The 20,019-nt window shown below is 40.8% G+C and overlaps 1 protein-coding gene across 1 annotated transcript in view; it reads right to left on the bottom strand.

Annotated features, from left to right (window-relative positions):
* Positions 1-321: 321 nt before the first annotated feature.
* KBTBD12 (kelch repeat and BTB domain containing 12) overlaps positions 322-20,019 on the bottom strand; it is a 33,042-nt gene continuing 13,344 nt past the window's right edge. The window contains exons 4-5 of the mRNA XM_063411980.1: positions 14,837-15,034; positions 322-1,364 (exon numbers count right to left, since the gene is read on the bottom strand). Coding sequence (XP_063268050.1) covers positions 1,195-1,364; positions 14,837-15,034 — 368 coding nt within the window. The 3' untranslated portion in view covers positions 322-1,194. The remainder of the gene's footprint in view (positions 1,365-14,836; positions 15,035-20,019) is intronic.

Below are 20,019 nucleotides of genomic sequence, written 5' to 3'. Positions count from 1 at the left end.
ACTATGGCCCAAGAGCACAATGAGATTCCCCGTTCTCTTGTCTGTACTGCGCAGGCAGTGACAGATACACTGCAAGGTAGGCACCAGAGAACTGATGAATAGTTATTGGTAATTCAAATGGGATAGCAGTACTGGTAACAAATTTCACTCTAACCTATTTCAAGCCCTATTAAGGCTAACACTACCTTCAGAAGCACTGTTTGAATCGTTCCTCTTCTCTTTGATTATAGCCAATTCTGTTGGTAGAGAATTAGCCTTATGCTGCTGCATTAAAGCTATTTCTGTTATAATAAACATTTATTGTTTAGCACATTCCTCCTTTCCCTGTAGCTGCAATACTGATATGCAGACGATACTGGTTTCATTTACTACTTTTTAGTTCGCATCTCTTTATTCATCTCTCTATGGAAGTTTCCTGAGCTCTAAGATCCTGGTCATACCAGACTTTGTAATAAATAGTATTTATGTGAAAATTAAAGATTCTTCTTGTCTTTGGTTGAAACTGCCTACCAGCCCTAATGAAAGCCTCATTTGTGATTTGCTGCCAAATGATTAGTTTTCTACTAGCACACGTTCATGTCTATTAGCAAAGACAGGATGTCTTGACTGTTACGTCTGTGCTTCAGACAATGTTTGCAGGAGCTGGTGTTCTTGGCTAATAGACCTTGGCTAATGGGATTTTGTTTCAAACAAAGGCTTTTCTATGTTTTACCTTTGCATCAGTCAATTACAGTCTGGCACTTGTTTTTCATCAGCTGACTTAATCTATTTCTTAGCTTCCTGGGTAGCTCAGTAAATCTGAGTGGGATGAACAGCACATGAGGAATTTCCCTGGCTAGAGCTTTCTGTCATACATCTGCTGTGAGCTGAGCCCTGGGCTGCCACTGTGCCTGTGAGGCAAGGGGTCCCAAGCAGCCCAAGCTTCACTCACCACTGGAGTGAAGATGACTGAATATGAAGAGCCACACACAAAGGCTGGACAACCTTGGCCTTCAACCACAGAAGTCCAGAGCACCAGTACTATCAAATTAAGCATCATCAGAGAAGCACAGCTCAAAGGCAATTATGTCCTTAAGCACATGTTGCCCTTTCCTCTCTGTGGGACTCAGCTGTGATCCAGAGCCAATGCAGCATTTTTCTACCCAAATTCTTCAGTCTCTGCACAACCTGAAAGCATTGAGAGTCACTGAACTTCTATTGGTTCACTAAATCTGGAGGAGGAGGGATAAGATCCCGCGGGTTCAGCCGAGCAACAAGGCAAACATCGTAACTGTCATGCATGAGGACATTAGTGGCCACCACGTTCCACTGGTTCTCCCATGTATCCAGCTCAAGGATCTCTTTGGTGATAACTTCATGGCGAGCTGAAAAACAAAGGCAACAGCAGCAGGCATCAGGAGGCAATTCAAACAGGATCAAAGATGTTTGGGCAGTTGATAGTATTAACCTTCTGAAATATTGCAATATATAACCAAAAGCATGTATTCTATTCCCAATCTGTTGAAACCAATTGAAGATATGTTTTTCTTCCTTTATCTCATAACTTTGGGGCAGGGGCAGGGAGTGGGCAGGTGCCTTCTGTTAATGGACCAGCTGTTAAAACCAGGTGGAGCAATGTTCCTTATCCCTTCAATGACCCATCCTCCCTCCAGGGGGATATCTCCTGTTAATGGGCCATTAAGGCTCACCACATGACTGATAAAATTACATCATCCCATTGTGAGATGCTACACCCAGTAGGAGAAGCCAAACATTCCCACTTGGATAAAAGCTGAGACTCAGACCAGCAGAGCAGCCTGTTTTCCACTGAATTCCCAGAGGAAGGCTGGATCCATCTCACCACCACAGGTGCCTTCTACAGGATCACCTCTACTCCAACAGAACCACATCTGCTACTCCAGGAGGATTTATTTGGACTGCTTCCAACACCCTGACCAACTGGGTGTCAGGTCATATTCTGACTCTGTCAGTGTTTCTAGGATTTTTGTTTGGTTGTTTTTTGTACTACTACATTTGTATTTTTAATAATCCTAGTAAAGAACTGATATTCCTATTGCTATATCTTTGCCAGAAAGCTTCCTAATTGCAAAATTATAATAATTTGGAGGGAGGGGATTTACATTCTCCATTCCAAGGGAAGCTCCAGTTTTCCCTGGCAGACACCTGTCTTTCTAAACCAAGACAGGAAATGAAAAGGTAATTAAATAATTAAAGGTACTAACACTGTGCAAAGAGCATGTGAGTTGTCAACATACAGCAAATTAAATAGTGAAGATGGAAACTTCCATAGTGCATTCAGTTCTCACATGTGGGGTGCCAGGTGCAGCTGCAAAGACAAAAGTGTCAAGTGCTCCATCTTTGTACAAGTATGCAGGTGGCATTTTATTCTGCAGTCACTTGTCAGATGCTCATCTTTTAGAGACAGAGTATTGCCTCTTGTTCACAAGTATTGCCTACATGCAGTGTGTTCATTTCCTAGCCCTGACCAAGATGTGATTCTCGGGCTGCAGGAAGCACTCCCATGGTATGACTTTCTTGGGTGCACAATCTGGACATCCTGTGATTTAGGGAGAAATAAAGACAGAACAACCTGTACACACACACCCCACTAGGCTCTAAATGCACTTTAGATGTTTTGAAATGCTGAGGAATTTGTCATGGGCTGGCAGGTTAGAAAAATGCCATTAAATCACAGCCAATCTCCAGACAAGAAGCTTTTTACAAAGACAAACAAAAAATGAAAGAATCACCATGAAGCAGAGAACCAGCAGTGCTATATTAAGATTCTTACAAGACCAGAAACCCTTTATTTGTTAACAACAGTCCTGAGCTCTGCAACAATTGTTACTCAAAGCCAATCTTTCCTAAAAATAAAACCATCTTTCATTTCTGCTCACTTTTTCTTTTCATTTTAAAGTTGCTTTCTCACAGCAAGTAACCTTTGCCTAAACTTTACTTGCTTTGAGCTGAGGACATTCATGTGCTTTGCTGTCAGATGAGCCTTGGGAGAGATGTATTAAAAGCCAGGTCTCAGACTTCCAAGAACAGACATTTCACAGGTACCAGTATAAGAACCATCATAGCAAGAAACATTGAATACTCAATACTGTTTTATTGAGTCTTAAGAGACTGGTGACAGGATAAAATTTACAGGCTCCAGGGTGGGATTGCCAGTCAGCTATCCCTTATGGGAAGTTTTTTTTATACAAACAACCCCCCAGCAACAGCCTTATCTCACATCTATCAATTGCACCTCATGATTTGGGCACTGGCCTTATGTGAACTGACACCAAAGGATTGAAGAAGGGCAAAAGAATGAAAGCAGAAGAGCACCCAGAGACACAGATTGTTTTTCAAGTTGGAAACACGTATTTCTCCAGGGGACAGCAATCCTGGGGGTTTAGTACCCCCAGGACAGTGCTGTGATGGTTTAGTTTCCATGCAAAATTGGTATTGATGTTATAATGATGTAGTGTGGTGGGATTTAAAATACCCCTAAGGCTCCCCTGCAAGGAGGAGATTTGGGATGTGGGGAGGTCAGATGGAAGCAAGACTTCTCCTCCTCCCAGGAACTGGCTTCCTTGCTGAGTGGATACAGGACAGTTCTGTTTTCTGCAGGTCCTGAACATGCACAAGATTTGTGGATGTTGCACAAGTTTTGTGGAGATTTCTGCACATATTTTGTCGTGCTTATCTAAGGAAACCAGTCACCAACCATTCACCATTGCCCTCTTTCATCTGGACAAAGGAGGGCAGCACAGCATTTATACCCCAGCTTCCACAACCTGCTCTCATTTCCTCCCCCATTGTGTCATAATTTATTGTGGTATAATTTTTGTTGGTCCAAAGCCAGACCTCTGTGACTCTCATAGATCTCCACAAGCTTACTCTCCAGGAGCTTTGAGTAAGATTTCAGGATATAGTCTTTGTTCCATTCCTTTCTCTGAAACAAGTTATGGTGGTTTGCTTATTGAACCTGGACTTTAGAGGAGAATAATAATACATGGGAAGACTGCACCCATTCAAGATAGAAGACGGCAAACTGCTAAAAAAGCCATTTACATGTGAAGAGAGAAGATATGACCAAAAAAGAGCAAACAAATAACACATGCCAGTACCAGCAAACTCCTGTATGACCCTGCAAGAGTGAAGAGGTTTTTCCTGAGGCAAATACAGAAATACAAACAGACCAAAGCTGTGACACAGGAGGCTGCTGTCTCTGTGATTTTTTTTAATTAGATTGTCTCTTTTATGCAATAAATTCTTATGCCTGGATTTTCTTTGGCATGGATGATGACAAAAATGAGACAATCAGAGGAAAAAATAATCAAATGCTGGAACCAAGACATTCTGTGATTGATTGCAACACTTCAGAAAAAAAAAAAATCATAATTAAAACATCAAAGGCAGATTCAGCAATTCTTCCTTACAAGCCTTGTTGTGGGTTTTTTTTTCCTGACCGAGGTGACTCTCAACCTTTATGTCCTTTGTTTCCTTTTTCTGTGGGATATTCTAACTGCTTTTGTTCCACTCTAGAAATTCTGCTTTCCAGCACATGGAGTGTTAGTTAACTCTTAACCCTTGGGAGATAAAAAGAGTATTATTTTTTAAACAGGGAAGCAATAATTTCTCTAGTCTTATCTTGTTTATAGGAAATTAAACAGCACCCTTTAGATAAGAAAGTTCATGTGAGGCAAAGCATTGCTCAAAATAGTCATACTTCAGAAGAAACATTACATCTTTCCTATTTAAAATAGCAGTTGAAAAACTTTAGTTCTCAAGCCTTATTTTTAAATTTATTTTTTCTCTTATTTTTTCTTGGTAAAAACAACAGAAAAGGTGGTGCTATTCAAAGAGAACAGCACCTTCGATTCCAGGCTGTAATGCTGGATTTGGGCTTTAATCCGAATAAACAGCTTGAAAGTACAAATAATTTCTGATTCTTCTTCATTGACTTGCCTTATCTAATTGCAATTTTTAAAGGGCAATATCTTAGCAGACAATTTTGCTCACAGTAGAATCATGTGACACCTACAAAAAGAAATTTGCTGTATTACAGAGATTATCTTCTTTAAAAGCCACCCTACACAACTCCCTGTCCTCATAACATTATTCTGCCTCACCAGATAACCACCTTACCTAATCAAAGGATTTAATTCATTTTAGTTCTACAAAGTGAGGCAGTGTTTTTCTGCACATCCTTGTTTAACCATGAGAAGTTTTAAGAAATTTTCTTACACTGTGTTTTTCTGCACAGGATTTAAACCACTTTATATTAGAATTATTCCAATGGTACAAACCTAACCTTGATGCAGATCCTTTTCTAGCAGTAAAACAGTGATTTATTCATACTCAGGAAAGAAAGAGGCCAAACCAGCAATGGGATCATTAATCCCAGTGTAACTTAATCCCCACCAAAAATTCTGGTATGTTAAAAAGAGTCAGAACTCTTTTAGTACAGTTTTGCCTTCTTGATGTACAAGTACAGACTGAAGGTTAACAATGAGCCTACAAATCCATCTCTTTCTAGTGACAAGACTTAAGTGACACCTGAAAATGTTTAACTTATAAGTGTTAAAATAGTATTTTATACATGCAAATACAGTAGTCAAAGCAAAATGAATCTCTTATTTAAATTAACTCTAATATTCTGGTCTGCAAACAAAACACTTTCCCCATAATTTTTCATATTATTTTTTTCTTTGAATGTGCAGAAAGAAAAAGAACAAAAATACCAATTTTCAGTAAGTGATTGTTGTGATTATTGCACTCCATATACACAATCCTGTCTTTTCTTGGAAAGGTTTGTCATTCACTCCCCAAATATGGCCAGACTTAATTTTATGCCATAAGTTTTCTCATGCCATTTGAATCAGGATTGAACATAAAACAGGATAAATGATTCTTGGCAAAGACACAGAGTATGACTGCAGGCAACATTAATATTTGATGTGTTTCTTCACCTGGGTTTTATTTTGTGGGGTTATTGTTTGTTTGTTTTTTCAGGTTTTTTGGGATTTGGGGTTTTTTTAACCACATTGCAATTCTGATTTGGAGGCTGGGAAGAGAGAACAATTTTCTATATGACAATAGCATTTATTACAACTTTTGGTCTTTTTTTTTTTGACCTTTCTTTCTCTTTCTCATTTGTAACTGAAAATTCAGGTACAATTATTAGGTTTTGAGTTGGGAGGGTTATAGGGAGGCAGATGTAGAATTAAGCAATATGCTTAGCAGGTAGAAAATCCATACGTCATCCAGAACCAGTAACCATGAAGCTATTATGTTTGTAACCAAGATAAATAAATTCACTCTGCTGTAGCCTGCTCCAGAGCTAAAAAAAAAATAATTCTGAATTTTCATTCCATTGAGTTAAATCTATGGTAAGTTTGCTGAAATGTGGTTGATATTTCATTGTTTCTTCCAGAAGCCCACTGACATCAGCTGGGAAGTTTGCTCTGCCATAGGAATGAGGAAGCAGAGTTGTGGAGACAGTGACAGCAGGTGCCAAGTCACAAGTCATGATGCTTCTGCATCAGTGCAGGGCAGAGATATCCAAAGTATTTTTGGACAAGTTCACCTGCCTTCTAGCAGTGACAGAGTCACACTGACACACTGTTAGATGGCCAGCAGCACCTCAGCAACTTTATCCAGAGCAGGGCCTCCTTGTGCACTGGTGAACATGTCAGTGTCATCTGTGCTTAAGCTCTGTGCCCTGGGACATCTTCACACAGACTACTTGTCTGAGCTCCTTCTGATGCTGGTTCTCAGGTTGATACAACATGTCTTCCTTTCCAGTTTGAAGGTTCCTAATAGTCTCTGTATTCTTTTGCCATAAATCAATTTATATAATTTTTTTTTAAAAAAAGACCATAAACCTGTAGCAGTTGAACTGCTGTCTGCTCTGCTCTTGTAATGGAAAAAAGCACCTGAATATCACAAGGTGCTTGCCAATTCAACAGTTCTTGAAATATTTACTCAGGTGTTTCTTTCACTTGTTTGCCCAGTTCTTAATAGCAAATAGCCACACAGAGCTGCTGGGAAGCAGTTCAGACTCCACTGCTGGTTTGCACCTGTTTTTTCATGCCATTATCTGTACCAGAGTCCCATATGGGACTGGCCTGTGCTACTTATCTTCCTCACCACTAATTGCTGCATTCATAATTACATGAGACAGAGTTAGGTGACCTGGGAATTCCTATTTGTGTTGCAATGGGATAGAAGTGCATTTAGATCATTACTACCAGATGTTCTGGCTCCTAATTTGCAGTAGGAAAAAGAGTAAGTCAGTGGCTTTCAATCCCATTTGTGTGTGTGAGCTGCTCCCTAACTCCACCAGCCAACACCCTTATGAGGTCAAGGACATCCATCATCTGTGCCTGTGGGCAGAATCAGGCAGAGAATACACAGGGGAGGAAACATGGCTTGGCTGTTTAACATGCTGGTCAGCCTTCATGATGTGAAGTACCAAGGCAGTGTATCCCATCAGCTGGGAGGAAGGTTGGGGCTTGAATTTACCACTGTGGCAGTTTACTGTTTTCCCAGCACCTGCATGGAGTAAGGTAAGATATTCATTCTCATAGGCAGGTCCTCTCACCTCCTGATTTGCAGTGCAATTCTTCAGGCCCATAGTTGGCTGATCCACCCAGTCACTCACAAATCAATGGATACTAAAATCAAAAAAATATATGGGCTGTTTATAGAAGGGAACTTCTAATTCAGTTGTTTCAATTGTTATCCTTGGGATTGACCCAGCTACTTAAGCTTTTAAAATCTTCCCAGATTTTGTGCGCTCTTCATGGCCAAGGCCTCTTTCAGGCACAATCTTAACAAGTAAGTCATAGCACGATCAAAGGATCACAAGTTACAGGGGCAGCAAGTCAATGCAATGTGAACTCCTATGGATAAAAACAGCAAATCAGAGTAAGAACAATTTGGCTCAGCCCATCCTGAAATACTGTTTCTGAATGCCTTCCAATGGGTTCATATATAATTTATAGAAGATATAAAACATGTTTAGACTGTGTGCGCAACAGGCGGTTCTGAACACTATAGAAGATGTCATACATGGCTACAAGCCATGTTTCTAAACAACCTTTTGACCTCTTCAACAATTAATTAAAATGCATTAAAATATCTATTAATCATTCATTAACCCTTTATAAACAATAAACGAGCCTCAGTAAGAAGCAGGACTTAATAGCTAATACCATGCTTCCAGCGAGTGAGAAGGTCAAATTTAGATGTGAAGTGAGCAGGTGCTGCTGCCCAGCAATTCCCTGACCTGATTTGGCCTCATTTACAGCAGCCCATTTCCAGCTAATGAGTAGGGTAGATGAGCAGCCCTTTCTGGGCAGGCAGCATTTGCAGAGGTCTCTGCCAGTGCCAGCAGCTCATGGGGGACAATTTGGTGAAAGGTCAAGGTGCATTCTTTGGGATGGATGTGGCTTGTGAGGTGCAGAGCCATGACAGTGCCTGCAGCCCTGAGCAGAGTCCTGTGCTGAGCAACATACAAGTGTAACAATGAGGAACACCGACACACAATCCCTCCCGCATGCGAAGGGAATATCTTTGTTGTAGATAACAGCTCCCTTATACGCCTTTAGTTTCCACCGGACATAACCAACACTTAACAGAAAAAGTGCACCCATTGGCTGCTCAGCCGCAGCGCTGTTGGCCAGGCGTCTCACCACCCAATCAGCTTGCCGCTCACATGCTGTCCACGCGTCTCTCCCCACACCTGCCTCTCGGCCCCAGGTGAGCTCTGGCTGCGCAGCCTGCTGATGTGCTCTGCCACAGGGCTTTCTGGTAAATATAAGCTTTAATAACTTCTACAATTATAGCCCCATACTCCATATACAAGGGCCCTGGATCTCTTTCATTGGTGGAAATACTTATTTTAATGGCAACAACTGTGGGCAGGAGAAGTTTAATTCTTCATCTATGCACACTAAATTTTAAATTTAAATTTAAATTTGTTTATATTTAAACAAACACTGCTGCGGATAAGCAGCTGGGGGTTTGAACCTCTGCTTTATTTAGCTGGGAACATGGGAAGGTGCTGGAGAACCAGGTTTTGTTCCAATCTCTCAACCCCCAAGCTTCACAACTGCAGTATTTACTGTGCCAAATTTCTTAATATGTCTATATTTAATTCCAGTAATGTTCCATAACCATTATAATAAAAAACAAGCACTAGAATGATTCTCCATCTAAATCACATAGTAGAGGAGACTAAGGATAACAGGTTTTATGAGAGATTAGTCAAATAACTGTTAAACTAGTCCACTGTTAGGAGTGGGCAGTATGGAGATAAAAATTCATTAGCTCAGCTTGAATATAGTAATTACTACACAGTTCTGCACTGCTGCAAGCAGAGCTGCTTTTATTTCAATTCATAGATTGCAGGATTGCAGATTATGTAAATGAGGAAGAATAGACAGAAAAGTAATCCATGGTAATTTTAAGAATCAAAATTAATACAAGTAATAGGACTCCGTATCACTGTCACCTATCCTGGGTAACAGTTGCAAGCACAAAACAATTTAGATTCTCACATGTCCATTTCATAGATACTGCTTCCCTTTTCCCTTCCTCTGGCTGTAACACTATTCAAGTGAAAAATTAACTTCTACTTGATATCAGTAAGTAAATAACAAAACTGGATTAAGCAGCTCTGGTCTCACACGAGACCAAACACGTTACAGAAATTTTCAACATACATGGTAGGGAAGCAGTACATTCACCTCCTTTGATCTAAACTGCATAGGAGGGAGATGGCAAAACTGCTAGTTCAGAGACAGACAGTTCCACAACAAGCCCCATTACCTGATGAAATTATAAGACCTTGTTGGGGATATGTGCTGTTAAGAGCAGATCTATTAAATATTTCATAATTTGCATTGAGGTGGTTGTACCTGGACTTTGCACATCACCTGATGTCACATGGGTGACACTATCCAGTAAAGGTGGCATTTTAATTAATATCAGAGAATCATTTAGGTTGGAAAAAGCTTCTAAAATCACCAAGTCCAACCATTAACCCAGCACTGCCAAGCCACCACTAACTCATGTCCCTCAGTGCCACAACTACATGGCTTTTAAACACCTCCAGGGACAGTGATTCCATCAACTGCACTGGGCAGCCCATTCCAATGCTTGACAGTGCTTTTGATGAAGAAATTTTCCTTAATATGCAATCTAAACCTCCCTGGCATAACTTCGGGCTGTTTCCTCATCTTGTCACTTGTTACCTGGGACAAGAGCCCAACCTCCACCTGGCTATATCTTTCTTTTAGGTTTTATAGAGCCATAAAGTCTCCCCTGAGCCTCCTTTTTTCCAGGCTAAACACCCCCAGCTACTCCCAAGGAGACTTCTGCTCCAGCCCCTTTCCCAGCTGTTGCCCTTCTCTGGACACCAGCATCTCAATGTCTTTTGTGTAGTGAGGGGCCCAAAACTGAACTCAGGATTTGAGCTGCAGCTTCAACAGTGCCCAGTTCAGGTGGGAAATCACTGCCCTGGTCCTGCTGGCCACACTATTGCTGATACAGCCAGGATGCTTTGAGTTAAAAACAAACAAAAAAATCCACTCTGGATTTCAATTTCTTTCTTTCAAATCTATGAAACAGCCAGCTGGACCAACATCTATAGCCTGAAACTGAAGCTACAATCCCCAGCCACCGGATACAGGCTACAAGTGACAGTGACAGCAGATGACATGGTCCCAGCAAGCAGGCACACTCCCTTTCTTTCATTACTTTCACCAGAAAAACATACTTATAATGTTTAGATCCAGTCAAAAAGAAAGGGAACCTGATCTGGCAGGAATTTTATACGGGTGAAATACTGCATACCTGAAGAGCTGCTCCCCTCTCCATCAGGGAGCCACGCTAATGAGGCTGCTTCTGCTGGGCACAAGCTGATGTCAGCTGCTGTCAGCCTGTGCAGATTGACAGGTTTTTTTTCAATGAAAAGAAAATAAAATATGTGAACAAGAATACTGTACAGTCAGGCTGCAAAGGCTGGTTTAAAATCCACAGTTACAATAGGAAATGTGGCAGTATTTTAGCAGAAATCTGGCTGGCTATTGCACACTGAGCCCTGCTGAGTATATACTAGGGGTAATGTTTTCATTCTCTGCTGAACTATAAATTAACGGAAAAAAAATAAAATATGTCTGATTATCTTGAGGAATGCTACAACAGTGCTAGAAAATGACAACATTTGTGACACAAGGCTTCATGAGCTGGAGCTGAGACAAGCAGCTCTGTTTACCATAATAGCTCCTGTCTACCATAGTGGTTTTAGTAGAAAATGAGCTAATTTATATAGACTGCTGGCCAACAGATGAAGTTTTGCAAGTCTTGCTAAGGAGGAAACAGATTCAAAACAAGAAGTGGGGTTTTGGGTACTTATGACTAAAAACGTACAACATTCATCAGCTGGTGATAACAATATAGAAGTCTCTCAGGTGTTTGCACCATCAAACCATAGACACCCAAGTTCCTGATGTGTTTTCCCTAGGTAAGCCAAGTTAGAGTCCTTCACATCCTGATTTAAACATGAAGCTTTAAGAGGAGAGCTCCTTGGAGTTCTGAATTTATTACTGCTCCTTCAGAGCACATATAAAGCACCAAGGATCTGAATCTCCCTCTGAAGTATCTGGTTCTCCATCTGCTGCAGGGAGCCTGGGGTTACCAAGGTCTTAGTGTAGGCACTGCAGAGAAGTATCTAAGCTTCAGTTGCATTAACCCCCTTTCCTCTTCCATGGCCAGGTTTGAACAAGCTTCTAACTTGAGCAAGCCTCAGCAGGGGAAGCCTTACAAGCTCTACCAACATATCTCAACATTGAAAAATATTCCTTGCAGTTCAGAGGCATCTTGAACACACTTTGGAATTCACTCATCTTTTAGAAGGACTCCTATTGCTACTGTCAGTTGTCCAAGTTCCCTCTCAGGTAGCTGCAGTTTTTCTTCCTTTTCTCCCGGGGATGATGTTAGGGCTGCACCATTTGTCCTCCCTTCAGGCAGACAAGGACTTGTGACAGGCAATACATATGGAATGAGAATCCTGCCATCACAAAAATTCAATTGTCACATGGCACTCAGAATATATGGTAGTTGAGCAGTACTCATCCGTTCTTCCAAATTTAGGGCCCTTTAAGCAGTTAACGGCTGCTTTTCAGCTTTGGCTACAGCATCTCTGGGCTCTAATGATACACTTACGTTTATAAGCATGCAGGAAGGCCTACAGAGCATGACACATACCAGTAAAAATTAACTTGCAACAATGTCTTTACTAGGTCAACTTTCTGCCGGTTCAGGAGTGGGTTTAAGTAAATGCAAAGGCAAGTGAATGCTGAAGATACTGGACAGATCTCTACTATCGAAGGAGGTAGTTTCAGCCCCATAGGCTAAGACTTTCATTGCAGCAGTGATTTTGGCTCATTTTACTTTTTTTTTCTCTGCTGTGCTTATTCTTGAATGATCACAGCAGTCCTTTGGCATTCAGCAGGCAGAAAACCCAAAGACTACAGCTGTGCTTCCAGCTTGTTCCAAGAACTCCACTTGGATGTAACTAAATTACAATGTTTTGCAAATTTGGAATATTCTCTTTCAGTTGCGTCCCTCACAAAAAAACAAAGTGACATGCCAAGAAGCCCAAAGACCAAAACCAAACAAACACATGCTGTTCTGTACCTTGAAGCTGCTGAGCTGTTATTGTGAAAGTGCTGGGTCAAGTCACCCTCTCCAAGTCCCCATGTGACACTAATAACCCTCTCTCACTCCACCCTTCATCCTCAAAGAGTACATCAGGCAAGAGCCCTTTCCAGCATGCAGAGAACTTGTGGCCAGGGAGAGAGGCCAGCCAGGTGACATCTTCATGTTCAACTTATGGCCTCTGCCCATCATTGTCTTGATGATGGTAGCTAGGAGCTGTTACTGTTGTGACCATTTAGAAAGCCCTTTTCCTATAGTAACTTCAACATTAAGAGTAACATTAAGAAGCCTGTCTTGTAAGGCACAGGTTCCTCTCAACTCCTCAACACTTGATTTGACAGTGAGATTCCTATTTTGGCTGCCTTGTTGATAGACACCATAGCAATGTCTAACAACACAACTACTGACTACTTCTTTACTGGTGTACAGAATGCACATGTAGGGGGTCAGAATTCAGGTTGCACAGGTAACTGCAAAACTGGCAGTTTTCTAACTTTGGCTTCTTGTTTTCCAATCTAAATAACACTATTAGTGCAGAGGAGTTCTATACATAATGATATAGATTGCAGTAGTAGAGAGAGGAATCAGAACCCCATTGAGCTGGCACTATACAAATATACAAAAGACAGCCTTCGTGAAATTCACAGGAAGACTTTCAACCTCTTCCAGAACAACCACTCTTTATACATGACTCAGTGACAGAATGTGGTAGTATTGTACAGAAAGTTTTTATGGCTCTGAAGTTAGCCTAGTCAGAAAATCTCATACTAATCTGTTAGTCACCAGGAGCAAAATTGCTTCATTTTTCAGTGCTAACGATCACAGAGTCATAAATTTTTTTAGGGTGGAAAAGACCTTTAAGATCATCCAGTCCAACCACTAACCCAGGACTGCCAAGCTCACCACTAAACCATGTACCCGAGTTCCTCATCTACATGTCTTTTATATTTCTCCAGGGATGGTGACTCAACAATTTCCCATGATTAGCCTTTTGAAATTTTTACCCACTAACTTTAGGCTCTTTCATAATGTTGCTGAGAAAAAGACAACTAGAATGGCACAAGGTTTGCTATGGAAACACAGTGAGTTGTCATAAGCATAATTTCTCTGACATCACAGAAGTTTTATCAGAGATGACATGAGAAAATGCCTGCTAGGGAGCTGCCAAACAATTGTTTTCAGGAAGCAGCTTTCTCAAACAGTAGCAAATGAAAGCAGGAAGCAAGTTGTGAACTAGCTGATGAAAATCATCCTTCTAAAATAACAGCAGCTTTAAGTTTAGAGGTTGTTATACAAGTAAAAGTGTAATGAGAAGGACATATCTTCCAGTGATACCATGTGATTATTCTTGGTCAGCAGTGAGGCTGACATGACATTTATTAGCAGTGGATAACTGCTATTGCTATCTGTGCTATTGCTTTCTCCTAGAAAGGAAATTGGGGTGGCAGCTGTATATAGCAGAATAATTTAGGTGTGCTTGTTTTTCAGTCCTTGGCATTTATAATGAAAAAAATACAGGTTATTGGCACTGAAGATCTAGATAAAGCTAAGCAAAGTTGGAAAGAAGATGACTTAAAAGAAGAAAGGTGTCCTTGGGGCCAGGATTATTTAAAATCACCGGATCTGGAACTTTAGTCTTTTTGTATCTCAGTTCCCTATCCAGGGTACTCATTAAATACACAAGCTTTTTCAAGGTTGATTACAAAAAGCATGCAAGTAAGTAAGCAGAGTGAGATAACATGGCTAAGGACTGAGGGACAGGGCCTTAATCTTCAGCAAATATAAGTTCTGTAATGTCCATAAAACACTAAGCTACTCATTTCTGTGACTCTAAATGTAAATCCAGATTAATTCTGCTGAGGTTTTAGATTTGGACAAGTTTAGTGCAGATCAGAAACATCTTTAAATTTTTTGTGTTTTATTAAGGACAAAAGCAAAAATCAAACAGAACCCAGTTCATATTGACATTAGGAGCCGGCAGTCCAAAGGGCAGAATCAGGTCTGTCGCTCCAGGGCTTGCCAGTGCCACCTGATAGGACCAATCACTCATCAGGTCAGTCTGTGTCCAGTGAAACTGATTTTAACTGCACAGGGAATGTTAGACTCATTTTAGTACCTGCTCCATGAAATCCCCCACAGAGGTACAGCTTCCCTTCCACAGAGCCTGCGCTGGTAGAGTTTGTTCGTAAGGAGAGGAGGGGAGAAGGCATAGGGGGTCCATCCCTCCAAAAGTCTCCATCAGGGTTATAAATCTCCACTGCATCAAGACATTTCCGTGTCTGTCCTCTGTCGTAACCAAGGCACCCAATTCCTCCTGCAAAAGATACATAGGTCAAATGTAGCAGTCCCATGTTTTGCTGTAAAATACATGGCTGGCTGCGTTTTCTGTTTACATCTTCTCATCTCCCACTCTTTCCTCTTCACAGCTTCAGAAGTTTGTGAGAGAACTCAAAGCAGAAGCTACAGCACATTATCCACAAACACCAAAGCAAGATCCTTTCTGAAGTCAAGTATCAAAGGAAGGACAAGCAGAATGTCTTCAAAACACAAAGGTATTTTGTTTTGTTTTCTTCCCATATGGTAGAAATGGTCATAATTATTTGTTCTATTTGCTGGACAAATTGCAATGGATCAAAACATGTTTTTCAAATACTGTTGGTGGATTTGACCCTCACACGTTACTAACAATTATTTGCGTTTGTTGGTTAGTTTTCTTCAATAAAAGAAAAATATTACACCTATCTCTTACGACAAATTACACCTATTTCTTAAGGCAAATTGAATTCCAGGAACAAATCCATCCAACACATAGGAGTGCTAGCTGAGTTACTAGCAACAAGCCCTACTATTGAGTGGTTAATTAGGGTGCTTGAAATCAGTATGCAGGATTAAAACAGATCCCAGTTTCCTTTTGCTGGGGCAGGCTGCAGATGTACCTGAGATCCTGTGCACACAGGAAACGCTATACTCTGATAGTGCTTTGCAAACTCTGCCTTTCCAAATCCCTTCCAGTGATCAAATCCGCATTTTGAATTTACAGCCTTTGGTTCTCAGGAATTAATATGCTGACGTGTCCATGCAGGTTTTCCATCTGTGCCAATGGACACAATACTCTGTAATGAGCACTGATGGCGTTCTTTTGTGCATGTGTGTGTTTGTGACTACTCTTAAACATAAAATGACTGCAATAGGCAAGCCATTTCCACATGAAGGCTGGCATTCCAGATACACGTGTAGGGCTGCTCAATTGTGCAACTCCAAAATGCATTGTAAGCATGTGATTATGCCCTTGCATATGCAAAGGGAAAAGACTGCAAGTGCAACCTGTGCTGCTTCAGCTGCTTTTAAAATATATTGGCCCTAGTGCTGTTAAGCTGGTCTGTCAGAGAAATGAGCCCCTAGGGCTCCAAGTTTTACTTGCATATGATTTTCCATCTACCTCTTAAAATGGACCGTGTTATTTTTTAAATCTTTTGTGCATTCTCCAAAAGTGTTTGCAAGAGGAAGCTCCCTATAAATGGGGACTGCAAGACTCCAATTTACTAGCACTATATTCCTGATCTGTACTTTAGAGTCAGGCAAAGATAAAATCAGTTAAACCTGCATCAGAGCTGCTAAATTAGACTAAAATTCAGTGTCCATTATCATCAGCAGAACGTTTTCCACTGGCTGAAATTAACAGTAATTTATTTTGTTCAATATTTGATATTGAAAACTTTCACCAAGTTTGGTTTTCATCTCCTTTTTCAGCACAGCAAATCTTTACTTGCCTCAACACCCACCAGCAAGGTCCTTGCAGTTTGTACTAGATACCTCCTAGTGTGTGCTTACACCAGGCTGGCATCTAAATGTGTTCAGTATTAACACCCTCAATTAAAGCAGCATTTGCTCTGATGGGCTCCGCCTCTGAGGCTTGATTCACCTAAGACAGCCAAGGTGGAGATTAACTGTGGTCATGGAATTTTGCTAATAATTTCCATGTCAAAAAGGGAAGCATTACCCTGCTGAGGCTTTCTCATGATGGGATGTCACTCAGCTGTTCCTTGGGGTATTTCAGAATTCAGACATTTACTTATTGTATTGTTCTTTATGCCAGAAGCATTTTCCTCTCCTTTTCCACTACTCCTTCATGCCTCATGAAAGAAGTGCCACTCTTAGGACAGGATAATATTCCCCTAAATTTATCAAGAAAAGGTTTAATTGCTAATAAAAATTTTTAACTGATAAGGCTATTCAATTGCTTATTTCAAAGGGTTTCTGACTGTACAGCTTCCATTGGCAGATTCACAGACTACAGCATGCAAGACAATTTTTCACCAGTTTATGTACAGTCCACAGACTGCAGTGTAATGCAGAGAGAGATTCTCAAGAAAGTTTTAACTGGGAACCAATAATATTAAAACTCCCCACAGACTAAATTGACCCTTTCAAAATACAGCTTTGTGGTGCTAAAGACAGATGGCTGCTGGTTGTCAAGCTAGATATTTTTAAATTAGCCCAGTTGTTACTGTACCCCACTGAAGAATATGCACTCACCCAAAAGAAAAGTCTTCATGTGACAAATGAAAGAGGTTCTTGTTAATCAGAGGAATAAATGATACCAATTAGGGAATGCATGCAGCATGTCAGAAACCGATAACTTTGCTGATTGCAAAACTGACAAAGCAGTCAGTGCTTTTTTGCAAAAAATCTTCACAACCATTACCTGTTAAGGAAGACATTCAGCTGCCACTCCAGGAGATCCACCACCAAATATTTTTCCTGTATAGTTATTAAAAGTAGTTATAGCTATTAAAAGTAGTTTTCCAGGACCTATTGATGCATCTTTTCAAAAATGTCAGAGCTACTAAGTTTTCAAGTATTTATGAAACCTTCATGGGGTGATTTAAGCAACTTATATTTAACCTCTTTTAATCTTTTTACTCTTTGTCAGAGACAGTCCTGAAGGTACAAAAGATCTCCATTTTATTTAAGCCCTGCACAGCTATTTCAGCTAAATCCAATTTCATATTCAATTTACAACAGCAAAACTAAGTTCTCAGCAAATAGAAAGGAAGAAGAAAAAATCAGAGGGGAGTAAAATTCAGTTTTCAAGCTTAGAAAAAGAGCATTCTGGAAAACAAGAAATCATGAACTTCAACCTCCTCTCTTAAAACAGTGTTAACACTGAAAGGTTGCTAACAAAGGAACTGAAGATATCAGATACTCTAAGATGGTTTTCTGTGTTCCCAGATGCAGAAATTGAGAATTACTCCTGTGAGAAAGTATATTTTTTCCTCTATGGAAATGGCTGTCTCAGGAGTCTTTCCAAAGAACTGAATACAAAAATCAACAAGGAAAAAAAAGTCTCAAATTTAAATCAATTCACATTTACAACCAAGTGGAGGAAACTCATATTAACCAGGCTATTCATAATCTGCAATGTATTTACCATGTGAGATTTCATGTTGGCAGAAAAAAACCACTTTGCTGTGTCAGACAACTCTGGCCACTTTCTGCTCCATCACTCAAGAACCCCGATCATCCCGTTCCACTGGCTTCTTCATTCATATGTATGAAACCATCAGGAATGCAAGTGGAGACATATGGAACTATAGTTAAGACCACAAAGTTTGTCTTTATCTCAGGTTCTCTGGATAGAGTAGCTGAAAAACTGAGCTCATGCTCTGCTCCTACAGGAGCATCTGCTTAAAATGGGGTGACATTTAGGGAGCTAAGGCAGTGTATAGAAGAGGGAATAGGGGCTTGGGTCATTTGAGGAAGACTCTTGTACCAAGTGATCCATCAGCAGTGCATGGTGTACTTGAGATTGTGCCTTAAACCACCCTAAACTATAGATGGGGTCAGTACAATACATCTGGTCACAGCCTCCTGGGAGTCCCAGCAGGTGTGCCAAGGGCAGCAATACCTCTTTCCATGCCCATGATGTGGGGAGGGTCCTTTGTTAAGCCACATTTATGAACAGAGCAGGTGAATTCAACCCCACCTGGTTCTGTTCTCTGTCTAAAGCTCAATTACAAGTTCTTTGTGCAGGGAAGATGGATTTCTCACCGGGAATTTTAAACATTTCTGTCATTCTCACATTGATCACATGAGAAGATTAAATCCTGGAACGCAGTCTTCCTATCCCTTACAAATACACCCTTTCAACACTTCAGGCTTTTTACAATTGCACTTTTCGTTGGAGATATTTCAGATGCCACTGAAAGACTAAAAAAAACACTGAAGCCACCTTTGTGTTCCACAATCCATTAATGCTTGAGAGCTTTCCATATCACAGTTGGATTAGTCTGCAATTAAACATACTTTTAAGGGCACTCTGTAAGCAGTGGTACTAATGGACTTTAACATGAAGCTCTTTTAGTAAAATAAATATATAAACAAAATACATGATCTTCATTGAGAAGTCAGGATAAAGAAGACAAGCTTTTGATGCAAGAAGGCAAGGCAGGGCACGTGATGTAATTAGCACATCTTCAGCATTTCAATGAGGCACAGTTCTGTGCTGTGCTCTGTCCACACACTGTTTGTATCTTGCTGAAGGCAAAGCACCCAGCTTCGGCTGGGGTCAGCTGCCTCTCCCTTACCCCATGCTCATTGGGGAAGACCAAATCCAATTTAGAGCCACATCAGCCTTAATAACAGCACAGCCTTCCAGCACTTGGGGAGGAAGGTCTATAAATGATGGTGAAGTGGTAAAGAGTCACTGTCAATAATTAGTTCAGCAGGTGCAGAGACAATAACTGCTTTAAATACCTCTGAATATTTCTACAGGAGCGAGCCTGACATGCAGTTGAGTTACAAAAAATAGGGAACATTCCAGCATCCACTGACTTCACCCATCACTGATACAAAGCAAGCACTGGCACAGAGGAATTGCACTTTTAAGTCTCATCCACACTGAGCTCTTACGGAATTAAATTTACCAGGCAGCCAAGTCCAACAGTGACAATTTCTTTTCCTCCAGGAAAACCACACAGATGTAAGTTTAGATTGCTCATTGCATAGACAGGGTGGTTGAACAAAATAACACCTACAAGGTGGCTGGGAGTCCACAATACGACTGTGCTCCATTGAGACTGACTACAAATTCACACCTCATAATTTGGTTGAAGTTAGACACGCACTACTGTCTCTCAGACAGGGCAGTGTATCAGGGAACAAGAGCACAACTGCTTCCAAAGGGAAGTTGAGCCAGATAACGACCTCACCATGAGGGCTCCACAGCACCAGAGATGGGCAATTGCAGGGGGCCGTACCAGCGGGTGTTAGGCAAAGGCACAGAAGGGAATGGCCCCT

This window comes from Prinia subflava, chromosome 14, assembly GCF_021018805.1.
Source record: "Prinia subflava isolate CZ2003 ecotype Zambia chromosome 14, Cam_Psub_1.2, whole genome shotgun sequence".
Lineage (NCBI taxonomy): Eukaryota > Metazoa > Chordata > Aves > Passeriformes > Cisticolidae > Prinia > Prinia subflava.
This window is presented reverse-complemented; position numbering and strand designations above follow the sequence as displayed.